Genomic DNA, 24,112 nt, shown 5'->3' on the forward strand with positions numbered 1-24,112 from the left:
CGCTGCATCCGCAACATCTTCAATTGTTTTTGATATACAGTTGGCGCTCAATAAATGTTCAACATGTTGAACAAAAGGTAGGATGTGTATGAACTGATCTGGACTCATCGAGTGAAGCGACCTCAGGTTGGACTAATATCGCATTTCTAGGTCTCCGAAAAAGGCTTCAAGCACTCAGAGGGTTGGGTCCCTCAGTTTTCAAAATGGGAAAGCGAAGGTTCCCACAATTCTCAGAACGCGAATTTCTCGCCACAATTCAAAATGGCGGAGGAAGGTGGGGCCTGTCACATGGTGGGCGTCACAGCAGCTTTCCTTTTCCCGACCTCGGCCGCTCGGCCGCGTCGGCCTGTGCCCCTCCTACTCCCGCCGAGCCTTTTCGAGGAATCGCCTGCGATTGGCTAATAGGCGGGAGTTGGGGGGTGCTGCGGGGCCGGAACGCAGCATCATCACTTCCTGTTGTGGGCAGTCGTTTCCGGTCGCTGCTTGGTAACAATGGGGGAGATAATGGCTGCCTGAGCAACGTCTCGCAGCAGGCGCTGGGCTAGAGGCGGGTCTCTAGCAGCGACTCAGCGGAGGCGGGCTTGAGAGCGCAACAGGGGAGGCGCGCAGGGGCCTCGGCGGCGGCGGCCGAACCGACCGAGTCGGATCCCGACACTAAAACCCAGTAAGTGAAGCCTTGGGAATCCTCTCTGAAAGGGATGGAGAGCGAGAGGAGCACAGCGGAGCCTCGGCTGCCGCGTTTCCTCAAAATGGCCTGAGTACTGCGTCGTGGCCGAGGCTCAGCTCCTCCTTCGGACCCCAGGCCCCGGTTGCTGTGGGGGGTTCCGTGGCGTAGTCGCCGCTGCCATTTTAATTGGGTGTATGGTCGACAGGCTCTGAAGAAGAGGAAGGTGCGGGGTAGGACTTCCTCTCCGTGGCCGCGCTAGCCGCAGCCGGGGCCCTCCGGAGCCTCTGGAACGGGGGGAGGCGACTTTCGAGTGTTGGCCTCAGGCGTGACGATCTTTCCTGGTTTCGGGGTTTTCTCCTCGGTTCTGTGGAAGCTTCCCTCGCCTCTCCCCGCCCCTTTTACATGGTGGGCTTGGTTTGGGAAAAGGGAAAATCGGGCTGCTGTAAGTCAGATGCTGGGAACTCTTGGGCCTTTAGATTTCCCAGGATTTGCAAAAGCCCATTTTGAGCACTTCAGGGCACTATCAATTAGGCGCCCCCTGAGGCCATGATGACATCTTCCCTGAGGATCTGAGGCAAATGTGGTTTACTCCCTCGCTCGAATAACCCCGGCGTATCCTTTGCCAGATATCATCGCAAGGACCCCCCGCTTCCCCCCCCAGAAGAGAAGAGAGGGAAAAGCCTTTGCGTGTTTGTTGTTTTTCCCTGGGAAAGGGTGGGAATTGGGCCAAATGATTTTCAAGTTAATTTCCGTTCAATCAGCCAACAGCCCAACCCCTCCCCCCTCAAAAAAAAAAAAAGCCTAAGGGTCTCAGCTTCTGCGGGCGGTACCTGCCACGTACGCCATAGCTTTAGTAACTAGTATTAACCGGTTGGGCTTCTGCTTCCTGAACACTCAGTCCCTTTTTCCCTTATGCTGATTAATTTCAAGATGGAGGAGACAGCCACGTTCCTTCCCTAGACAGTTTCACCATACTTATTCCACAGGTTAGTCCGGGAATCTGAGGCCTAGCAAGCGTGTTATTTAGGTCATTCTTTCGTTTTGGGGCAAGAGGAAGCATTTATATCAGGGTGTCATCCACCATTTGCAAGGCCCACAACAATTTTTTTTGCTGGAAATAAGGAGCCCGCATTTCCTGAATCAGAATTAACCGCAATGGCTTTGAGTGATTGAAGGGAGGAAGAAATAAACGTAGTACTACTACTAATCTTTCTTTCACTCTTCGTGTTTAAATACAAAATAACTACTCATATCACTCCATCAGATATATTATGTCCATCCTGGATGACTTGAGAGCAGGCAGGCACAATTACATCCCCCTCCCCCATCAGTTTTCTACATTGTAACAATAAAGTATCCAGGAAGACAAATTTAAACGCTTTAAAATGTGATTTTTAGGACCCTCTTTTTTACAGAAAAATGTTTCAAAGTCTTTAGGACCCTCTTTTTTTACAGAAAAATGTTTCAAAGTCTTTATCCTAAGATGTCCTGATGATCTTTCATACTTTGTAGTTACTGCCACTGCCTAGTACTATTTTACAGAGGTAACTGTAGTGTGCCGAATAAGTCCTTGAAAGTAACAAGTCGAATCTGAAAATAATTACAGGTTTGATAAGGTAAGGCCTATTTTAAGTAAGCTTCCACTAAAAGGTAGTTTGACTCTCAGCCTTTAAAGGAAATCTTATATTTCTGGTTCCCTCTGACCTTCTCAGTCTCCCCAAATATCAATACTAATGTTGAATTAGGTTGGGTAATGGGGTGTGTGTCTGTGTAACAAATATGTAGGATGTGTATTTTTTAGGATGTGTCTGTTTCAAAGAAAATGTCTGTCTTATAAAAGAGGAAGAATAATGGATTCTTTTTTTTCCCTAGAGCAGAGAGTGAAGAAAACTAAAATCCAGTTTATTGTATTACAATACTATGTCATAAAAGTCAGGTAATTTATTTTTTGTTGCGTCTCCTGATGATTTATGTGTAGAATGTGTGTTTTAAAATCTGTTTTGCAGGCCCTGTAATTGGATGGGCTTATTTGATATATGTTAGTTGATGTTGCGTATACTTTCACGATGAGAATGGATATTTTTCACTGGTAATTCATAGAGTAGTGTTTCTGAGTAGCTGGAACTCACTGGTGCTTTATCTGTGAATTTTCCTCTTTTAAAATAATGTCTGAAGTTTACCAGTACCTGTATAGAACAGAAGGAACAAAATAGAAATTTGCTGTATTAAATCATTGTTGGAATGGGATGGGTATAAATAGTGTTTAAATGTTTGTTGAATAAATAACATGTCAGTAGAATATCTTACAGGAATATAATCTTACATTATTTTGTGTGTCCTATTTTTTCCTTCAAGATCGAAAAATTATATAATTGATATATAATACTCTGATTGGTATTAACTCTTTTCATCATCATTGTTAAAGTAACCACATAATTTATTGCCCTAGCTGCGATACTTTTAAGAGCAAAAGGGACGTTATTCTTAATCATGCCTGGACAACAGGCACAAACAAGATTGTCCCAGGCAAACTGGGATGGGTAGTTAGCCCAAATTTAAAACCAACTAGTACTGAATATTTATGTGCTAGGTCCTGTACTTCACATGCATGGTTTTATAATCATCACAGCAAAGCCTCACGAGGATGTTAACTCTTTTACAGAAGTAACCAAGACTCCGAGAAGTGTTTATTAAGCAATTTGTCCTCAATTAAATAGCTAATAAGTGGTAGAGTCCCCATTTTAACCCAGGTCTGTCTGATGCCCGAAGTCACTAAACTTTTATGCCTCTAGACTTAATTGCTATCTAATTAGATCAGAAATGCAAAGAAAATGAAAGGTTGTAGTAAAAAAATCGGTAGGTTATGTTGCATCAAAAACTTATTAACACTTAAAGGGAACCTACTTTATGAATCAGGTGAGAATTATTTAGCAGTTACCCCCCCCCCTTTTTTGTATGTCACAGTTCCTGTTTCAGCTGTTACTGCTTGGGATGTAATTTGATAATTTAAAATCAGCAGTGGTTTTATGAAATAGCTTAATAATGAAATGATATCTAGAAATGTTAGGCTGGTTGGGTATATTCTTTCAGGCCTTAAATAACACAGTAGGTCAGATGGGGCATCTGCGTTCATGGAATTATAATGTGTATACTACTTTTTCCATAGCCCTAGTGGATTGGGAAATAGAGCAAATCACTGACCAGCCTGCTATTCCCTTGATTTACCATAGAGTGGGTAACAAATTATAATGGGAAAAGTCCTCTGAAACCCAGACCAATGAAGTGCTAGAATTTGGGGCCACTGCCTAAGACTGGGACATGTTTTTCTTTATGTAAGTCTAATTCCTTAACATTTCCTTATGACACAAAGGTTTCCAAAACCTTATGGCCCATTGATGTCAAAAAGTAGCCAGTAAACATAATCCCTTGACATTTTGATAACCAGTGAAAGCAGCAATAGGACTTCTGTGTCTTAGTTTTGCTCAACCTTGAATATGTAAGTTTTCCAAAAAATGGAGCAGTTCATTTTTCCTTTCATCAGTTGAAGTATTTTTAGATTAAAAAAAAAAGTATTGGCAATTTTGAACAATTGGGGAATGTATTTATGAACTTGTGGTTTTGTTCCAGAAATGTATGTAGTTGATGCTTTTATTGTAGATTTTCTTGTATTTTAGTGCTCCAACCCAATATTTGAATTTCATTAGCCATAATGGCACCTGCATATGTTGAGACAAGTATCTGTAGATAGTGTGTGGTACGCATGTAGATTCATGGACTTCCTGTATAAGTTAGGACTACAAGTTAGGCTCCTGTTACAATGTCTGCATGGTGATGAACTTTCTGGGGGGGGGGCGGGGAAGGAGATGTTTGTGTTCAGTGTTTTTCTGGAATGAAGCATGGTCTCTTTCCTCTTGCTCTCCACTTGATTGTAGGAAGAAAGGAGTCAACTCTTAATTACAATTTTCATTTTTTTATTGACCAAAGTTCCCATTAATGGCAATTACATCTAAGGTAACCATATAATTTGTTCATACTGGGACACTTCTGAGAATGAAAGAGGGTCATATTAAGTACTACAGGACAACAGGTGTAGGCTGCTACATTTCTGTACAAATTGAGGATATATAGTCACCTTTATCATTTCTATTTAGAAACACTGGTTTAGGAAGCACAGTGGTCAGTTTGGTTCTGTAACACAAAACTGATTTCCTGAAATAAGTTAATAGTCATTTGTGTAGATAATAATATTTTCTTTTTTGGTCAAGTGATTTCAATTTTAAAAATTGACTTCACTTTTTTAAGAAGTTAATTTTTTTTAACTTTTATTTATTTTTAAGTGTGTTTTTCCAGGACCCATCAGCTCCAAGTCAAGTAGTTGTTTCAGTCTAGTTGTGGAGGGTGCAGCTCACAGTGGCCCATGTGGGGATCGAACCGGCAACCTTGATGTAAAGAGTACCAGATCTAACCAACTGAGCTAACCGGCCGCCCCAAGAAGTTAATTTTTGATGGAAAACTAATGTCCTTAAAAATAATACTTTATATACCAGTTAACACCAAAATGGCTAATAATGAGTGATTTTACATTAATAACTTTTTTATATATAAACACATGAACTTTCTGGGTTTTGAGTTATTTTTTGACTTCTTGAGAATAATGAGAAGCAATTCAGAATTGAGTTCATGTGGATAAGATCAAATTCTAATTTCCTGACTTAGCTCAATAATAACATGAAATGGGTAATCGAAGATTCAATTCACTGTCTGAAGTACTTGAGTGAATTGAAATGTCATCATAATGGTTTCCTTTTTTAACTAGATCCTGTGAATTGGCAGCATTTAGCTTGGTCTCCGTCCTTTGATTTGTTGATGTTCTTTCTATTTAATTGTTTTAGAGGGTTGTAGTAGTCAAAATTGTGAGCTACAAGTCAGTAGACTTCCTGCCAAGAGATTAGACACTTGAGGGCCGTTTCTGAATCCTTTTGTTGTTTTTGTTGTCCTTTTCAAGTGGCAAAGATAGAAGAATATAAGCAAGGCTAAGCTAACATTGCCATGCAAATATTTTATAATCTCATATTGCTATAATATCAGCCATGGTGGAGCCCTTGGTAGCATCCTCTGATAGGCCAATATTAAAAATAATCAACAAATTGTGTGGGTGGTGAGAGTAAGTAAAGGGAGTGAAACATCAATCCTGCCCTGTGTTTAAAGAGGAATGCTTTATATTTCTCTTCAGAAAGATAAGATAGTCACAAAAACGGAGATAGAAGGGCGTGAGTGAAAGACAGGCAGTGAGAAAAGCATAGCTTCTAAGCTCATGTCCTAGTTATTCGTGTTGTTTCTTAAGCTTGATTTTTCTGACTTAATACTGTAATGTGACTGGTTATATCTTATTCATAGTCACGGGTTCATAGAACTGGAAGGTACCTTGTAGATAGTTTAATCCAGTACTCTAATATTGATGAAGACCCTGAAGGCCTGAGAGGTTAAATGAATTGGCCGAATTGACATAGCTAGTTAATGTTACAGCCAAAGCAAGAATCTACTGTGTCTTGTTTTTTTCCTTTTCACGGAGCTGAATACGGAGCTACTCATAGAGTAAAAAAGTTATCTGGTTTTTTTCAACCTTTTACTTGTCTGTTCCAAATGCAATAAAATTGTAATGAAACGTTCTATATATGGAGAATTCCCAACACTTTTGGTAACTACATGTGAGATGGTACATTATATCCTGACCTCAAATTCAGCAGTTCTTTGTGACTTGATTTTTTTAACTGCATTAAGTATTTTTCATTTTGGTGATGGTATTATTGAGCTAACGTTTTCTTTATTGACAAGGATCGTGTGTCATTAATTCACATCTACCCTTGGAGGTTCTCAGTGAAGCTCTGTTGCAAGCAGAATGATGCCTGCCCTTCTCTTTTCAGTGACACCTTTTTGATACCGGTGTGTGTTTTTAATGGGCATGTTCTGCTTTAGAACACTATTGAGTTAGAAGCTTGTATGAATACATGCAAAGGGGGAAAATGCTCAAGATATTAAATAATTGGTTGGTATTAGGTTACCTTGATTCCTCCCTCCCACCATACCTTTCTGTTCCTAAAAAGATGTTATTTCTTCCAGACTTAACAGATGTGGCTTGTTTTTAAGTTGATATTCAAAGAAGCATTTGAATTTCAGAATTCAGTTTTGTACAGTATGTTGTTAACTGTATTTTGGTGCCTTAATTGGGTGCTATGATGCAGTATGTCCATTGAATATAATATGTGTGTGTTCATACTTAGCATCAAGTCTCCTGACCCATTAGTACTGATCAGTATGTTTTAAGGGGCTTTTTGCCCCAACCTCATAAAACACATTTTTAAAACATTGATGTGCATGGATTAGGAGAATCAAATGAACTACTTTTAGCAGTGGTCAGAAACATAGTAGTCTGTGTAGTTTATATTAATATATGATAATGACTGTAGGAGAAATGGAGATCACTAACAATGCTTTAAAATTCTCAAGGTGAATAAAATCTGCTTTAAATTCCCTAAATACAGTTAGTAAATCTCAGGTTTGGTTTTCTTGCTGGCTTTTTCTCCTCAAAATTAAATTTACCTGACACAGTCATACATTCATTGACCAAACAAGTAGTTTTTGAAATGACTGGGCAAAATTTCTAATTTGGCTGTTTGTTTCCAGGAATGGATTTGGATGTATTGGCACACAGTATGCAGAGAGAGAGATAAGATTAATAAAACCATGTGGTTTATCCAAGGGGTAACTGTTTAAAATGAATATACCAGAAGTTGACTTATTTGAAAATATAAGTTCTGCATGGTTTATACTGCTTATAAAGGTGTTCTTGTCATTTTGGAAGTTTTTATACCAGGAATGAACCTGGTATAAAAGGCTCATAGTGAGATTGAATACTTTAAACATGCCTATTGGGATTGAAGGAATGTATTTTAAAGTATATATAGTCAGGGGATATATTGGGAGGCAGTTGTCCGTTTAGTGGAAAGTTGACAATTTGGAATCAGGAGACCTGCATTTAATTACTGGCTCTTTCCCCTTGCTAGCCACATGGCCTTTGGTAAATCACTTCCTCTCTGTGATTCTGTTTCTTATCTGTAAAATAGAGGTGGTGATTCCTATTTCATAGGATTGCTATGAGGATTAAAGGAAATATAGGTTAAAAGGCTGTGTAGATACGGAGTGGTGGGTATTACTTATAACTGGGGGGAGAACTAAGTGATTTAAGAACAATTATATATTTTTCTTTTTTAATTATTTTTTTCAGTTACAGTTGACATTCAATATTATTTTATATTAGTTTCAGGTGTAGAGCATAGTGGTTATACATTTACATAATTTATGCAGTGATCCTCCGATTAGTACCCACCTGGCATCATACACAGTTGTTGCACCATCATTGACAATACTTAGTTAATAATAATGTATCAATATTAGGTCATCAATTCGAACAAATGTGCCACACTGATGTAAGGCCTTACTGATAAGGGAAATGGGAGGGTAAGGGAGAGGGTATGTGGGAACTCTACTTTTTGGTCAATTTTTTTGGAAGCCAAAAACTGCTCTAAAAAGAAAGTCTATTTAATTTAAAAAATTATGTATTTTTTCTCTTAAATTGTTCTATTGGTAAGCTTTTCATAGAAATACTTAAGTTTAAAAGTGGCTGATGCTAATTGTATACTCAATCCAAAATTCCTGAGTTATGCAGGTGAACATTATAACTGAGAGTAAGAGGACAAATAAATTTAAGATCCTCTCTTTTATGATGACAGAAGGAGCTCAGAGGTGTGTGGGGATCCCTTTTTCCTCTTACTAGTTAAACTGAAAATGGGCCACACGATTGTTGACCACAGAGTAGACTGTAGAGACCCATCTTGTTAACATCCTTCTTCACTACTGTTTCCACACCAAAATGGAGAGACTCTGTATTTGATCATTTGGACTGTGGTCTCCTGACGTCTTTGGCGTGCTTTAACCTTTCAAATGTTCACTTTCACTTAACAAACATCAATGACATTACAGCTACCAGGATCTGAACTTGTGGTTTAGATTGATTACATTTTTCCATTACATGCCACTTAAGTAGTAAAGGGACTGCTTAAAATGAGACTGGGCTCACTGGGTGTGTGTAAGGTTATCTCACCAGGCATGTGAGGGGGTTGCTTATGATTTCCTTTTCTTTCAAAATGTAACTACCTCTAGTCCGGGGACCTCCGCAGGTGTGACAGCAGTAACTCACCCCTTAAATGTCCTTAGAGGGTAGAAATGTCTTGCCAGTGTTGAAATCTCTTGACCCCCATTCCCAGCCCAGGGGAATAAGGCAGAGAGAATGGAGGCTTTGGACAAAAGTAGAGAAGCAAACCAGATTTCTCTCTCCCTTTTCCCTAATCCACTACAAGAAACAAACTGCTTCTTTAAAGGAAACCTAGACCTTAGCAAAAACATCGTGTGTTGTGTTTGATGAAGCCTTGAGGGTTTGGTTGCCATTTTGAAATAAAAAAATAAGTGTGTTGTAGGGATGTCAAGTAGGGGGAAAAAATGTCCTTGATTTTCTCTGGCATGTGTATGAGAAGGTATGGGGAAAGGAGAGCAGCATGTTATTATGGAAGTAATAGTAAGTTGGATTTGCTCATTTGCTGCTGTGTGAGTGTGTCTTATTGTGTAAATTTTGAATGAAAAAATTAAGTCAAAATAAAAATCCCTCCTGCGTGGAATAAACTAACCTCTAATCTCATCAGGCAGGAGCTATTTAGGATTTAACAGTCTCTAAAATCACTGTCAGAAGGGTTTTAAATAGAGGTAGAATGTTTTGTCTCCAACTTCCATGTAGGAAATGATAGAAATTCTAAAAAGGTCAAGAGTGAATCTGGCAGATTTGGGAGCATGGGAAAGAATCATCTCTCCCATGTGTATTTGTAGGGTATTCAACATTGTTATTATACTTTTGAAAAACCAAGGGGATGTATAAATAGTGGGTTTTTAAAGAACATGAACAATACATTGGGAATGCTTTGAAACTCTTTCCATATGTTGGATTTCTCTACCTTACAGACAAATTCTTTGAAGCTGCACTGTCCAATATGGTAGCCACTAAGCACTTGTGGCTACTGGACACTTAGAATGTCACTAGTGTAACTGTGGAACTGAACTTTAAATTTAATTTTAATTAAATTAAATAAAAAAACTAAAGCAGTGTCAGATATTTTTCCATTTTATATTGTTTTGGTAGGACTACATTTTGCTTTGACTTACAAATTTAGCATCCAGTTTGAGATGTACTGGAAATATAAAACAGATTTTGGAGAGTTGTTATCAAAAACAAAACAGAAAACATTTCACTAATTTTTATATCGATAACATGTTGAAATGATTTTTGGTTATGTTGAGTAAGTAAGATATATTGATAAAATTAATATTTCAAAGATATAAAAGGCCATGTAAGGCACCAAGTGCCACTCTGGTGGCCCACACAAATTCTGTGTGCAGAGATGAATGACAGAATTGCTAGTAAGATAGTAACAGTTTCTTAGGAGGTAAAGTTTCATTGAACCTTGAAGGATGAATGAATTGGGGAGAGTCTAGGAAGGGGCTGAGAAAAGTGTGAAGGTGGTAAAATGTTGGCTACTACCTTGCTCCGTAACCTTTGAGGGTGGTGTTCAAGCACGTGAACCTCTCGTACATGATACGGTTCTCAAACTCCTTGCTACTCACTGATTCTAGAGCAGCATCACTTGGAGACTTAGTTAAAATGCATTTCTCCAAAACAGTAGGGTGGAAAACCTTCTCAGTGTCTGCACAGAAACCAAGCCAGACTAGTCCTCAGTATTATCCAGATGCCCCATCAAAGAGGTTCTCAGCCCTGGCTGCATAATAGAATTACCTATGAAATTTTTTTAAGTGTCGCTATCTGGTCTACCCCAGAGAAAGCTCCGCAAGTGATTCCAGTACCAGCCAAGGTTGAGAACCATCCGTGTGTAGAGCAAATGAGGTTAATTTGGCAGTGAACCCCACTGTAGTTAACATGTTTTCTTCTGTGTTTGCAATCTATCTGATAGCCTATTGCAGAATTTTCCCGTAGCTTTATTGTCAGATTTTACTGTGCTATCCAGGCTTCACTCCTTTGAAGATTAGATCATTCTAAAACCCAGTATTTTAGTATCTCTTCCTGTTCTCTGTTATTTATCAAAGATTATCATTAGAAATTTTGCCGTTTGGGCTCTTCATTCTCTCTTTGACAAGCTTTTTTCCTCCACTCGTTCCAGTTGGAAGGCGATTCTCCTTGAATAAAATAGAAACGAAATAGAAGTTGAGTGCTACACTCCATCTTCTGTTACTATACCGACTCCCCCACACGCTCAGTACAAGACCCCTTTCTTGTTTCGGATTCTGGTTTTCAAAGCCATTTTAAAAAGCTTTCCTATATTCTTGTAAGTTTCTATTCCTAATAGGTTTTAACCTCCCTGATGCTATTCTTAAGACTTCATGCCATTCCTCTAACAGTACTTGGTATGTGAGTTTTCTGTTATCTTTGGTTCATGTCCTTCAGATGTCAGAAATTACCAGACATTTTTGTCTTGTTTGAAAGATTTAAATTTTTAAAGTCTTTCGACCCTACTGAGTTGCATCTTTCATAAGTTAATTTCAGAACTATTTACTGATCCTTCACGAGTGGACTTCATTCTAACTTTCAAAATGTTAACTGCTTAAGTTTATTAACCAGATGTTACTGTGGTTTTCTTTGGTTTGAGGAATTGTAGCTGAAGATTTTTTATTCCTTTGTGCTTTTCTATATTTTTAAAAATTAGCTGTTTACTGTTACCAATACCAAATCATATTACTTAGGTATGTATGGAAAAAGGTGATTTGTTAATTTTTTTAGTGCCTGGGCCACATAACTTTTATGAGTTTTATTTAAGCTGTTGATTTCCAGTCTTCTTAAAGTTTCAAGTTGCTATGAAAACAACATTTTTCAGAAATTTCTATAGTTTCCTCTTACCAAAAGTAAGGATTCTTAGTTATGAGATTAGGAAGCTCTTTCCAGAAACATTAAGGTCTCCCTCCCTTCCCCCTCTTTGACGTGTTCATCTCATTTGTTTAAACAGTGGTAGGATAGTTCAAAGAATAATGATCTAAGGCAAACAGTGGAGCTCTAGATGTGTCCGTGTCTAGACTAAAATGTATTTAAGCTCAGTAGACAGGCGAAGAGGCTTTTTTTATTTTTGTATCTGAAAGAGGGTTTGTTGTTATTTTCCTCTGTAGTATTGACATGTGAACATGCAGAGACTTTGTGTGTCGTGTGTGGGATTATATCCTCGTACCAACATAGGTGCCCTCTTTTCCACAAATCAGATTTTCATATGTTCAAGGAATGAGCTTTCATCTTGTTATCATGAAATAAACTTAAATGAGATAAATCTGGAGTTAGAAGGAACAGAATTACAGAATGAAAGTTTTGTTTGGAGTCTTCTCGTGTTTTAGGTGACTTTTCATTAGAGCAGTTAGTGGAAGGTGTGTGGAAATCTGCCAATATAGCAGTTTCCTAAGGCCAGATAAATAGTGAATGACAATTGAGAATTTGGGGCTAGTTTTATGTACTGTCTATAGCAGGGGTTGGCAGACTTTATGTAAAAAGCCACATTTTTTTTTGGTGGCTTTTCTGGTAAAAAAGCAAAATTGAGCATATTACATAGTTATTTATATAAAAATAGGTCATATTTCTGCAGTTTTTCTTCATAAAACTCAATGTAATAATAATTGAATACAGTGTTTTATAGTATCTGTCTACTGATGAGAAGCATGGTGTTCTTTGGGGGGAGGTGGATAACATTTTGCTTAATTGGGGCTAAACATATTCCTTACCATCAAAATCATTTGGAGAACTTTATCTAGTGCTACTGACTTCAAATGAGACTTTCCGTAGTTCATCTTCGAAAATGTCTTCACACACATAGAGGTATTGCTGTCTAATCAGTCACAAGCATATAATTTTGATGAAGCATATTCACTCCTGAAAAGGCATTTATAGAATTCTGTTAGATTCTGCTGTTGACATTGACCTGTTACCATAGCATTACACTGCAGAATCAAAGGTTACTCGGAAGCTCCTCAATTGCACAGTTAAATGGATTTTGAAATGAGGAAATTTCCTTTGTACTTGCACTGCGGTCCAGAAAATGCTTCTGGAGCGGTAGTTTGTGCTCAGAAAATATATGTGCTACAAATGTGTGTGGGAATGCAGCTCTTGTTTGTTTGATAGCACAAGAAGTGCATAAAGCAGCTTGACATTGTGATCCCAGTGTTAGTTATTGTTGAAATGACTTTACTACACTATAAGTTTTACATATAAGCACTATTTTGCCTTGCAATTTTAGGTTGAAGTCTGTAGCAAAAGCTAATTGCCCAAGCCATTCATTGTTTGGTAATGGTAATTGAGTAATCTCTCATTCAGAAAAAAATTCAATCTTGGACCTGGGTACAAGTCACACTAAAACGTTACCAGTGCTAAACTGTCCGGATGTGCAGGTTCTGTTTGTGACAAAGATTCCCGAAGTCCACAGTAATGAAGTTCACCATTGACACTGCTGGTTCAGTAACAACGATGGCTTTAACTCCTTTCTGCCAACTACCTACTCAGGAATAATATAATGAAAAAAACAGGCTTTAAACACCTCACATTTTCACAAGCTTTGTAGATTTTGTTCAACTGGGTCTTTTACTGCTTTACACATTTTTACCACCATTTCAGTTGTAATACATCTTAGCAAATTCCACTTCATGTTATGCTGAATTCATGTTTTCTCAACTTTGAGGATATTATCACCTGTAGTGGTTCCATCCAGATTCACAGAGGCTACTTCTGTAGTTCAAATCCTGGAATAATCAACAACTGAATAGTATCAGTTACACTTGTCCACTCATCAAGAGCCAAGAACAACCGATCAAAATCATTTGTTGCCTTCTTTTTCAATTGATCATTGACGTATTCCAATATCCTCAACTTTAAGCAACTGTACTCACCAAGAAAAAAGTATGGCCCATGGGTTGTGGTTTGCCAACCGCGGACCTAGTCTTTTCCTAGTATAACAGAGCTTTTCAGGAGTTATTCTGCTGACATCTCATTCGTTTGAGGTCTTAAAATGCACGTCTTGATGTGCATTCTGGATTTTCACATAATTGAAACTGTTATATAGGATGCATACTGCTGTTTTCAAGGTTGATCTCCTTTCTCCTTTTAGATCATTTTCCACTTGTTCATCAAGATGGAAAGCTCAGATTCTAACGATAAAGGAAGTGGTGATCAGTCTGCAGCACAGCGCAGAAGTCAGATGGACCGATTGGATCGGGAAGAAGCTTTCTATCAATTTGTGAATAACCTGAGTGAAGAAGATTATAGGCTTATGCGGGATAACAATTTGCTGGGCACCCCAGGTATGTAACATGTAGTTTAAGAATTTATATATGCAAATTGCTGGTCTTAAAAAATAGCCTGTTTTGAAAGTCTGTTTCTTTAGTCATTATGGAATATGATTTTAATGCAAGGGATACAGAATGACATGTACTGCTGTACTTGTTACTTGATTCTCTTCATTCTTTTTTGGAATTATCCTTTATTATGAACTTACAGTGAGCTGAATTGAAAAGAGTGGAGCTGATCAAGTTTTTGTTGTTAGTTAGCTCTATTTAACTTACTAGACATGAGTCTAAGTGTGGAAGAGCTAATGGGAACTTTAGTTCCTAGAACAGACTTCGTCTGTTTTGTCATCTCTGATTCCCTGACTTGCCCCAGTCATAATCCTCCAAAGCTAGCCTTGGGTAAAATTGTCAATTACTCAGAACTTTGTGCTTGGTTATTTTCTTTTGCCCAGTGACGTCCCATTTGGTCCACTTAAAATTCATTTTCTCCCCTTCCTCCTTGTTTCTGTTTAATTTTCCTAATCTTTGAGTGATTGCTTACATTTTAAAAGGTGAGGTGTTAATTAGTGAGAGTGCTTTTTGAGCCAACAGTACCAGACTTGAATCAGAATGCCTCAGTTGGCCTTCTGGCCCTGCCATTTATTAGCCCGTCAGTCTCTCGCACAGTCTGTTTCCTTCTTTCAAAGTACAGGTGGTGATATCTACGTCCCAGAGGTGAAATTATAAAGAATGAGTGAGTTTATGCAAAAGCATTTAGTAAACTAGAAAGAAATTTGTATAAATATAAGTTGTAAGGTCATGCTCCTAAAGAAATTAATTTTACCCAGGTTCCCCACTCCTTGGTTTTCATCTCAGATGAGTAAGAATCATTGGTTTTTATTTGTAATGTGGCGAACATTTTAAAACTGTTTCCAGGTGAAAGTACTGAGGAAGAGTTGCTGAGAAGACTACAACAAATAAGAGAGGGCCCACCACCACATAACGCAGATGAAAATAGAGGTATACTTCGCTTTGCGGGCAGTGGGTACAGGATGGAATGGATAAAGAACTTCATAACAGTTAATTTCATGAAGTCATAACAGCCAAAGATTTTCCAGAAATGGCACAAATTAATTTGGTGCTAAGTAACTGCTTATAAAAAGAGAAAGGGTATTTTCTTGATATTTGGTGAGAATGTCGACATGTGTTCTTTTCTGCTTCACCTTTGGGTTGTTTGTGTTCATTGGGACATAATGAGAAATGACCTATTTAAATGTGATTTTTTTTCTTGATTTTCCATTCCATTAAAATTTCCTTCTGCCTTCCGAATTATTCCTTCCTTATAAACATGTCTATGAGTTCCTCACCGGCAGAAATGCTGTATTCTCTAATGGGGTGGTTCTCAGAGGGATATAATATTGCCCCTTAGGGGACATTGGCAATGTATGGAGACGTTTTTTGGTTGTCACAACGGGGGGGTTTGCTACTGGCATTTTGTGGGTGGAGGCCAGAGATGCTGCTAAACATCTTAACATCCCAAAATGTACAGCACAGCCCCCACGACAAAGAATTCTCTGGCTCAAAATGTAAGTAGTAGCACTGTTGAGCTATCCTGCCCCTACCTTAGGTCTGGCGTTTCTCTCCCGATGTGAAGTAGAGAATTTCACTGTCTTAACCTAAGAGGCTGTGATAAGTCTGATTCTTGACTGTGCCGTTACGTGTATTGTGCTAGGTTCAGACTGTTCATTTGGTCTGATCTCTGATTCCATGTGAATTTAAAATCTTGGTAACATGAAGAAATAGCCAAACAATTTTAAATCTATAAACCTTGTTTATATTTTTGCAATGGGTACAGCAGTCTTGTATTTTCAAATTTCCCGTATTATCAAAGGCTCTTAAGAACCTTGAAGAAAAGTTGTAGACTAATGAACATTTGAGAAAAGTGTAATTTGAACCAAAATACTCACCCTGTACCGTAGTTGGTGCTTACTTTGTTTGATTATGTTAGCATTTTGACAGTGGACTGAGAAATGTCTTCTAACAGCCCACAGTGGTACCTACGCTAGGTTCTATATGTGATGAAGTACTGAAAATAGAATTCTTCCAGATTTCTTTTTTAAAAATCTCTTAAATTTTTCTTGGGTTAACTTGCCCTTTCAAAATGGAATTGAAAATTTCCTGCCTTTACTTGTAAATCTGTGCAGTGTAGTTTACAAAAATCTGTAAAGGTGAAATCTGTTCAGAATCTTTGTCCTTTTTTCCTAACCCACAGTTTCAGAGCACTATTATATGATTGTCCTAATTTTAGTAGTTCCTTTTTCTCCCTCTCCCCTCCCTTTTTAAAACAGGTGGAGACTCTTCAGATGATGTGTCTAATGGTGACTCTATAATAGACTGGCTTAATTCTGTCAGACAAACTGGAAATACGACGAGAAGTGGGCAAAGAGGAAACCAATCTTGGAGAGCAGTGAGCCGGACTAATCCAAACAGTGGCGATTTCAGATTCAGTTTAGAGATCAATGTTAACCGTAATAATGGGGGTCAAAACCCAGAGAATGAAAATGAGCCATCTGCAAGACGTTCCAGTGGAGAAAACATGGACAGCAACAGCCAAAGGCCAGCAGAAAATCCACGGTCAGAATCAACGTCTGCAAGGCCATCCAGGTCAGAACGAAATTCAACTGAAGCCTTCAGCGGAGAAGTCCCGCCTACTAGAGGTCAGAGAAGAGCGAGAAGCAGGAGCCCAGACCATCGGAGAACCCGAGCTAGAGCGGAGAGAAGTCGGTCACCTCTGCATCCAATGAGTGAAATCCCACGAAGGTCTCATCACAGTATCTCATCTCAGACTTTTGAGCATCCTTTGGTAAATGAGGCTGAGGGAAGTTCTAGAACCCGGCACCATGTGACATTGAGACAGCAAATAAGTGGACCTGACTTGCTCAGTAGAGGTCTTTTTGCAGCTTCCGGAACTAGAAATGCCTCACAAGGAGCAGGTTCTTCAGATACAACTGGTAATGGCGAATCTACAGGATCAGGACAGAGACCTCCGACCATAGTCCTTGATCTTCAAGTCAGAAGAGTCCGTCCTGGAGAATATCGGCAGAGAGATAGCATAGCTAGCAGAACTCGGTCAAGGTCTCAGACCCCAAACAACACCGTCACTTATGAAAGTGAACGAGGAGGTTTTAGGCGTACGTTTTCACGTTCTGAGCGTGCAGGTGTGAGAACCTATGTCAGTACCATCAGAATTCCGATTCGTAGAATCTTAAATACTGGTTTAAGTGAAACTACATCTGTTGCAATTCAGACCATGTTAAGGCAAATAATGACAGGTTTTGGTGAATTGAGCTACTTTATGTACAGTGATAGTGATTCAGAGCCTAGTGGCTCAGTCTCGAGTCAAAATGTGGAAAGGGCAGAGTCACGGAGTGGAAGAGGGGGTTCTGGTGGCAGTGGCAGTTCCACTTCCGGCTCGAGTTCCAGCTCGAGTTCCAGTCCTAGCTCCAGTTCCAGTGGGGAGAGCTCAGAGACTAGCTCAGAGGTGTTGGAAGGCGGGAATGAAGGAAGCTCGTCGTCAGGCTCCTCAGGTGCCAGGCGAGAGGGTCGACACAGGGCCCCGGTCACATTTGATGAAAGTGGCTCTCTGCCCTTCCTTAGTCTGGCTCAGTTTTTCCTCTTAAATGAGGATGATGATGACCAACCTAGAGGACTCACCAAAGAACAGATTGACAACTTGGCAATGAGAAGTTTTGGCGAAAATGATGCATTAAAAACCTGTAGTGTTTGCATTACAGAGTACACAGAAGGCAACAAACTTCGGAAACTACCTTGTTCCCATGAGTATCATGTCCACTGCATCGACCGCTGGTTATCTGAGAATTCTACCTGTCCTATTTGTCGCAGAGCAGTCTTAGCTTCTGGTAACAGAGAAAGCGTTGTGTAATTAAGGTCGCGACTCTCGGCTGTAGCTGGCATAGTGATGGGCAAACAGGAATCACTTGCTTTATGTCCACTTTTTGAGTGGTACTGAAATGTAAAGTAGCAACCTGAATTGAGTCATTGCTTTCCGAATGAATCTTTGTCCTTTCCCCACCTTCTGTTCCAGAATAAAAGGAAATATTTAAAAAGCAACGTTTTAGGACATAAAAATCTGATTTCACTATCAGTAATTGAGGTTGCTGATGACTTAATCATGTATGCTTGTCAGTTTCTCCTTTGTTACCTTCAAAGATCTGCCTTAGCAATGGCTCTTACCTGTTTCACATTGATCTTGAAAGTTTCCTGCGCCGTAGGAGAGGGGCTAAGGAAATTCCCAGTTTAGACTAGGTTCAGTACATCTTCCTAAGTGATTGCTGTCCCCATTTATTAGTTGGCACAGATTCAGCTACCTGCTGAATATCATTTGTTCACCTTTCAGACAAGGTGATTGGACATGTCAGTGTAAATAACACTAAGGTTAGGGTCTTCTAAGTGTCTGACTGTCTCCTCAGCCCATCACTGTGGCACACCGTAGAGTGAGCTTATAGTTTCATTGAGATATTTATCTTGTGGAAATATTAAAAAAGCCTATGCTTGTGTAAGTGAAACAAATCACATTCGTTTGTTTAAAAATGTAAAGCTATTTTGTAGAGGCTCAGTACTTTTCCAATGCACTGTTGTAATAATGCATTAAAACTTGTAAAGTCCCATGCTTAGAAATGAGAAAACTGCTTTCTGTGAGCCAACCTAGTAAACACACCAAACAGAGTACAGAGCTGCTTTTGTAAGTGTATAGATGTCAAGAGCAGAACATATTTCATGTATGTGAGCAGCTACTGTGACACAAAGGGAAGGACAGTGCAGAACTGAACTGCATTGAAGACCAGTGGAAATGGTGTATTCGGCTTGGATTTAGGCAGGAAATGAAAGACCGGAGGAGTAAAGCAGACTGCTCTGAAGAGCTTCAGCTTGTCATGCAGACGCTAATACAGTACAGACATTGACTGGTTTCAGAAGGTGAGGTCTTTGACACAGTCTTCTTCGTGAGCAGATGGAGTAGATTGGCAGATTGGGCAGAGCTTTGGTTGAAGAAAAACCACTACCACGTAGCACCAGTTACATTGTTTTTACAAGTCTACTCCTCAAAAAAAAAGGTGGAGGAAAGACTATAAACCACTTTTAGCATAACAATTGGTACAGATGTGTGTACTAATAAGAAAGTCTCGAATTTGCATTTTCGAGATTTGTCATTTAAGGTACCAGTGCACACTTGTTACTATTTCATTATTCTCTCTCTAACACAGACCTAACATCTCACATTTAAAGACCAGTTGAATAATAAGGGATTTTTATCCTTGGTTGCAAGTGAGTTGTGTTGGGTTATTTGAAATTCACATTTTAATTGTGCTGCCCATTTTCGAAGATGAGACTGCTGACTTACGATCTATGGGACACGCACTTTATGTTGTTCCCTTAGTGGTAACAATAGATCTGTGAAGAACCCCAGTACTCTTGCTGAATTTCTCTTTGGACGGTGGTTGGGGTTAAGGTTAGTCTGACTGTGGAGGACTGCGTTTGTTTTTCTGGGGGAAGCCGATGGGTCCAAAGAGGGATTGATCACATCCTTGGCCATTAACAAAGTGAGCTGACTACCTGGGCATAGTCAGACACTCTACAAAATCAGTCTGTTTTAGAAGTTCTCTGGGTACCTTAACTGTTAGCAACTTAGCTGTAAAGATGATTTCAAAGCTCATACTTTCATGTTTTCCTCTGGCTTTCAATCCTACCTAACTGTCAAGGAAATTAACTTGTAAATATGGTAGTTGTTTACTAAGGATATGTACTGCTCTTGCAAGAAAATAATGTCCAAACAAAGCTTCACTTATTTTTTTTAATATAAGCAGAAACCACTGTCTATGGCGCTTCTATAATACATTTTATCTTTTTAAAAAATTGTCCATTTAAAAGTCAGGATTCCTTTATATTGTGGGCCTCCTTGTCTCCTTTCCTGAGGGTGTAATCAATGGTTTTCAGATCTGCAGGGGAGTCCTGATTGGCTAAGAACAAACCCGTTTTTCTCTTGGTATAAAATGTCCCATTACTATAGGGGTGTTCATTTTCTATAGTTTAAAAACAACTGCCGCTAAGCATAAAAATCATTGACAACAGGTACCTCCCTAAGCTCCCAAGATGTATTACTCATTTGTAAAGTATTAAAGTGAGAGGTAACTTGTGCAGAATTCTGGTAATGAATGTAGATATTAAACCTATTCCTAAACACTGGAAATAGAATTTTAAGTTTTTAGCCTTCACTAGAATGCACAGTCGACACGTGCACATGGACCCCTTTTTCAATAGCACTCACCCATTTCCATTGGATTGTGTAGAATGGATACAAATATTTTAGTGGAATTTGCTACTTATTATCTTTTTAATTTTGTGAGGTCCATGATTAATATATACTTAACTAGTGTTGTGGACCTTGAAGACAAGGTCATTTGTAGGTGTCAGATGTACAGTGGAGAACAAAGATCTTTTTTCCCACCAGCATCCAAACACCTATTCTCTTGAGGGAGCATTTTCTTGCAAAAGACTTTACGTTTCATTTTGTATCTTTGCACTTTTTCTTTATTAAAGATTCTGTCTTGAAGACCTACTTGGAACTTCATGCAGTAATAGGAACAAGAAAAAACAATGTTGGGAGTTTACATTGTTCGAAGCATAGGGAAAAGTACTAAAAACTGAATTTCCTTGAATATTTCAGGTATTTTTAAAAGTTCACTTACTAGTCTGAAACGTTTGAGGTGTTACTATTGTTTAACTCCAAGCAGTTGTCAAGCTTGCGGTTTATTGGTACTAAAACCAAAACCGAACAGTGAGGTTTAAAGTTTGCAGACTTGGATCTGTAGCAGCACTAGAAGAAGAGCCATGTTGTTAATTTGGAACATTTGCTCTAAAAAGAACACAGTAGTTGTACCTCAGTGGTGTTAATGGGGATTGAGGGAAGGGTTCACATTAGTGTTGGAGAGTAGGTTCCTTGTGCAGTGAACAACAACAGAAATGTTTAACACCAAGATTTTATAGCGATACATAGATATTTACATATCTATATATGTATGAAATCTCTAAAAACACCATTGGAGTTTATCCAAACTTTAAGATTAGGAAACTGGTTATCTGTGTTACCTCAAGTCATTTCCCCCCTTGGGAAAACATGTCCTTTCCGTGCCAATTATGCTCTCCTAGTGTCATTGTCTCAAGTCATATTTATGAAGGTTGACACTTAATATGCTTTGTATTTAGCCACCTGCTTCCCAAATGTCCAGGACGGGAAATAAGTCCAGCATCAGCCATGACTTTCCCAAAATACCCACGTGGTAGGGAGATGAATGAATGTTGCAAAATGCTTCTTCAAAGGCCCTTTTTACAGCTTGCTAGAATACAGTGGCACCTTGTGGTGATTGTTGATACTTTTAAAGATGGAAGATATTTTTACCCCCCCCTCCTTTGTTCTTTTGTGAACGAAAAATATTTGTAATCTGCCTTATATGAATTTTGAAGTTTTACCTTACTGGCTTCCCTGTCAAATTTATTACCAACATTAAGTACTTATAGAAGCCACGTTTGCAGGGCACTTTTATTCTTTTCTTGTCTTATAAGACTATGCTGATTGCTACTTTGTAAAGTATTCTGTACCTTAGTAATGCAAGAGATTGATAAGGCACGTGTTAAAGTGTCAAGTGTTTCTTTCCTTAGTATAATTCTTCAGTATGTTTAAGATTCAATAACAGTGTTGTGAATCATTGCGTTAACTAGTAAATTGTACACTTTTGCAAAACACATTTGAAATTGTAAATCATAACATGCTTTATTTGGAAAGGTGAAGTGCAAGGTCTCAAGAACTAGTATATAACTTATTTTTAAATCAGATTTTTAAATAAGCAACTAATAAACTGCTGTGAGTTCAGTACCTGCCCTTTAAAAATTTTAGCATCCTGAAATTGTGTTCTTAACTGGAACATTTCTAAAATATTATGTAATATTCCCTACAAGTGAGCAACGTCACTTGATTTAAGTAAATCCATTTTGTATCTAAAATGCAGCATAGAATAGCGCTGTTATTGAAGTGTTGGAACTTGCAAGGGATAACAACAGTTTATGAGTTTTGTGATTATTTTCATTTCTATGTAGGTGTTTTAATTAAAATTTGAAGGAAATAGGCACGCCCGCTAACACTCAAACTTATAGTGAGGTACTTGTTTTTTATTAGTGTTTCTTTGCTACAGACCCATAAGCTGCTTTATAGTCACTTGGATTGAGTGATAGATAGATAGATATCTTAAAGACACGCAGTGAAAGTGACCCCATCAAACCACTGTGCCTAGTTATTTTAGGGTTCCTCTATCAGTTCCTCATCTTGCAGATTTATTCCAATACTAAGGTATGGTTGAACCAGCTGCCCAGCCTTAACTCCATTTAGTGCCCCTCTGGTAACATTCTTTCAACGATTGATCCATATGTTTTAATTGTCCAATGTTGGGATTTTACCTCTTGAGAGCTCCATTTGTCCCTGGTGCTGCTTTTAAAGATGGAGGGCCGTGAGGTATCGAGTTGAGTAGGTACGCAATTGGCCCGGTTACATATCTGTGCCTGTTTTATCTTCTCCCAGGAAGAGCTGCTTGGGATAGATGTTTACTTGGGTTTATGTAAAGAAGTGGGCAGCAATCTTGGACAGCTTTCTGAAGTCTGTAAGAACCTGAAGGGATTCGGAGGGGGGATAGTAACAAAGGCTGCCTTTATGTCTCTGAACACGAAGCACATAAATGTATGTTGTGTAAAGACTGAAGTGATTGTTATACCAGGGCTTCCTGACCTCTGGGAGAGACTTGCAAAACAGCAGAAAGGAGCACAAGGTGAAGTGAATTTGGTTGGCTTGCCTTATCTGCTTTCTCATTTTCTTTAAATTTAAACCTAAACATAACACCCTCCTCCAGTATCTACCCAGCAGACTCCTGGTTGGGAAGCCCTGTATTCAATTTTGAGAATGTACCCAGTTTCCTTTTGTTTTGTACAGTGCTTTACACTTGCTAAAATTTAACTTGTTTAATGCAAAACAAGACCTTGAAAGGTCAGTCATATTAAAGCTGGTTTGATTATTAATAGTTATCTTTTAGGAAGAAGCTTTTTCCCTATGTAAGATGTCATACTGCAGATTTAAAATATAGACTATCAATAAAATGCATGAAGTGATCATTTGTGCTTGATCATCTCTCCTTGGGTTTTTCTTTAAAAGGGGGAATCTGATAAAGGTTCTGTTGCTTCAGACTGATTGCAGATAGACATGATTTCTAGAAATGAGTGGAATTACAGCACAACCTTGGTTTTGGTTCCCCTCACTGCTATGAGTGTGGGCAGGTACTGGTTTACGGGATACAACTTCCATTCTGTGTTGTGTCGTTTAATGGCTTAATCTTGGTAAAATAAAAGATTGAAGTATATTCTCATACAAGAATCCTGGAAAGAATCTATGTAAATGACATTTTAAATGACAGTGCATGTTCACTGTTTCTTGTATTTTCACCATTGCCCTGACCACTCCCTTGCGTGACCTCTGTAAGTACAAAAACTTGTCCTGGTATGCTCATGCAGCTTTTGTCTTCCATCCCTACCACCAGCCTGTCACACATGTTGCCTAAGCCACCAAGATGTCCGTGTTTCTAAGTAGATTGTCACATTCTGATAACCTGCAGGAGGCTTCCCTTTGGTATTGATACTCATTTTGCCGATGGTGAATTTTACTGTCGTTTCATTTCCTCTGGTTCCTACAGCGCCCTGTCATTGGCATAGCAACTCAGTTCCTTGTGATAATTTTGGTGTGGTCACCTCTTGGCCTCGTGCCCTTCCCAGGGTTTTACTTTTAGTACCATTCATGATTAATTTCTTTGAAACTCAAGCACACCACTGAAAAGTTTACATTGGAGACAGCAGAGTAAGCCAGTGCACAGACGTCTTGTAGAAAACTAAGGAAAAAAGGGTCGTTACCTAGAACAGTGGATC

General features: G+C 38.8%; 1 protein-coding gene across 2 annotated transcripts; it reads left to right on the top strand.

The window, feature by feature from the left end:
• Positions 1 to 478: 478 nt before the first annotated feature.
• On the top strand, positions 479 to 24,112 carry RLIM (ring finger protein, LIM domain interacting). 2 transcript variants are annotated; one of them, XM_033105176.1, is made up of 4 exons: positions 479 to 664; positions 13,921 to 14,113; positions 15,014 to 15,097; positions 16,426 to 24,112. In XM_033105176.1, the coding sequence occupies exons 2-4, from the start codon at positions 13,945 to 13,947 to the stop codon at positions 18,018 to 18,020; spliced, it is 1,848 nt and encodes a 615-aa protein (XP_032961067.1). In that variant the 5' UTR covers positions 479 to 664; positions 13,921 to 13,944; the 3' UTR covers positions 18,021 to 24,112. The 2 variants fall into 2 exon arrangements, with proteins under 2 accessions (XP_032961067.1, XP_032961077.1); XM_033105186.1 differs by lacking the exon at positions 479 to 664 and adding an exon at positions 2,545 to 2,603.

Source organism: Rhinolophus ferrumequinum, chromosome X (assembly GCF_004115265.2).
Source record: "Rhinolophus ferrumequinum isolate MPI-CBG mRhiFer1 chromosome X, mRhiFer1_v1.p, whole genome shotgun sequence".
NCBI classification, from domain to species: Eukaryota; Metazoa; Chordata; class Mammalia; order Chiroptera; family Rhinolophidae; genus Rhinolophus; species Rhinolophus ferrumequinum.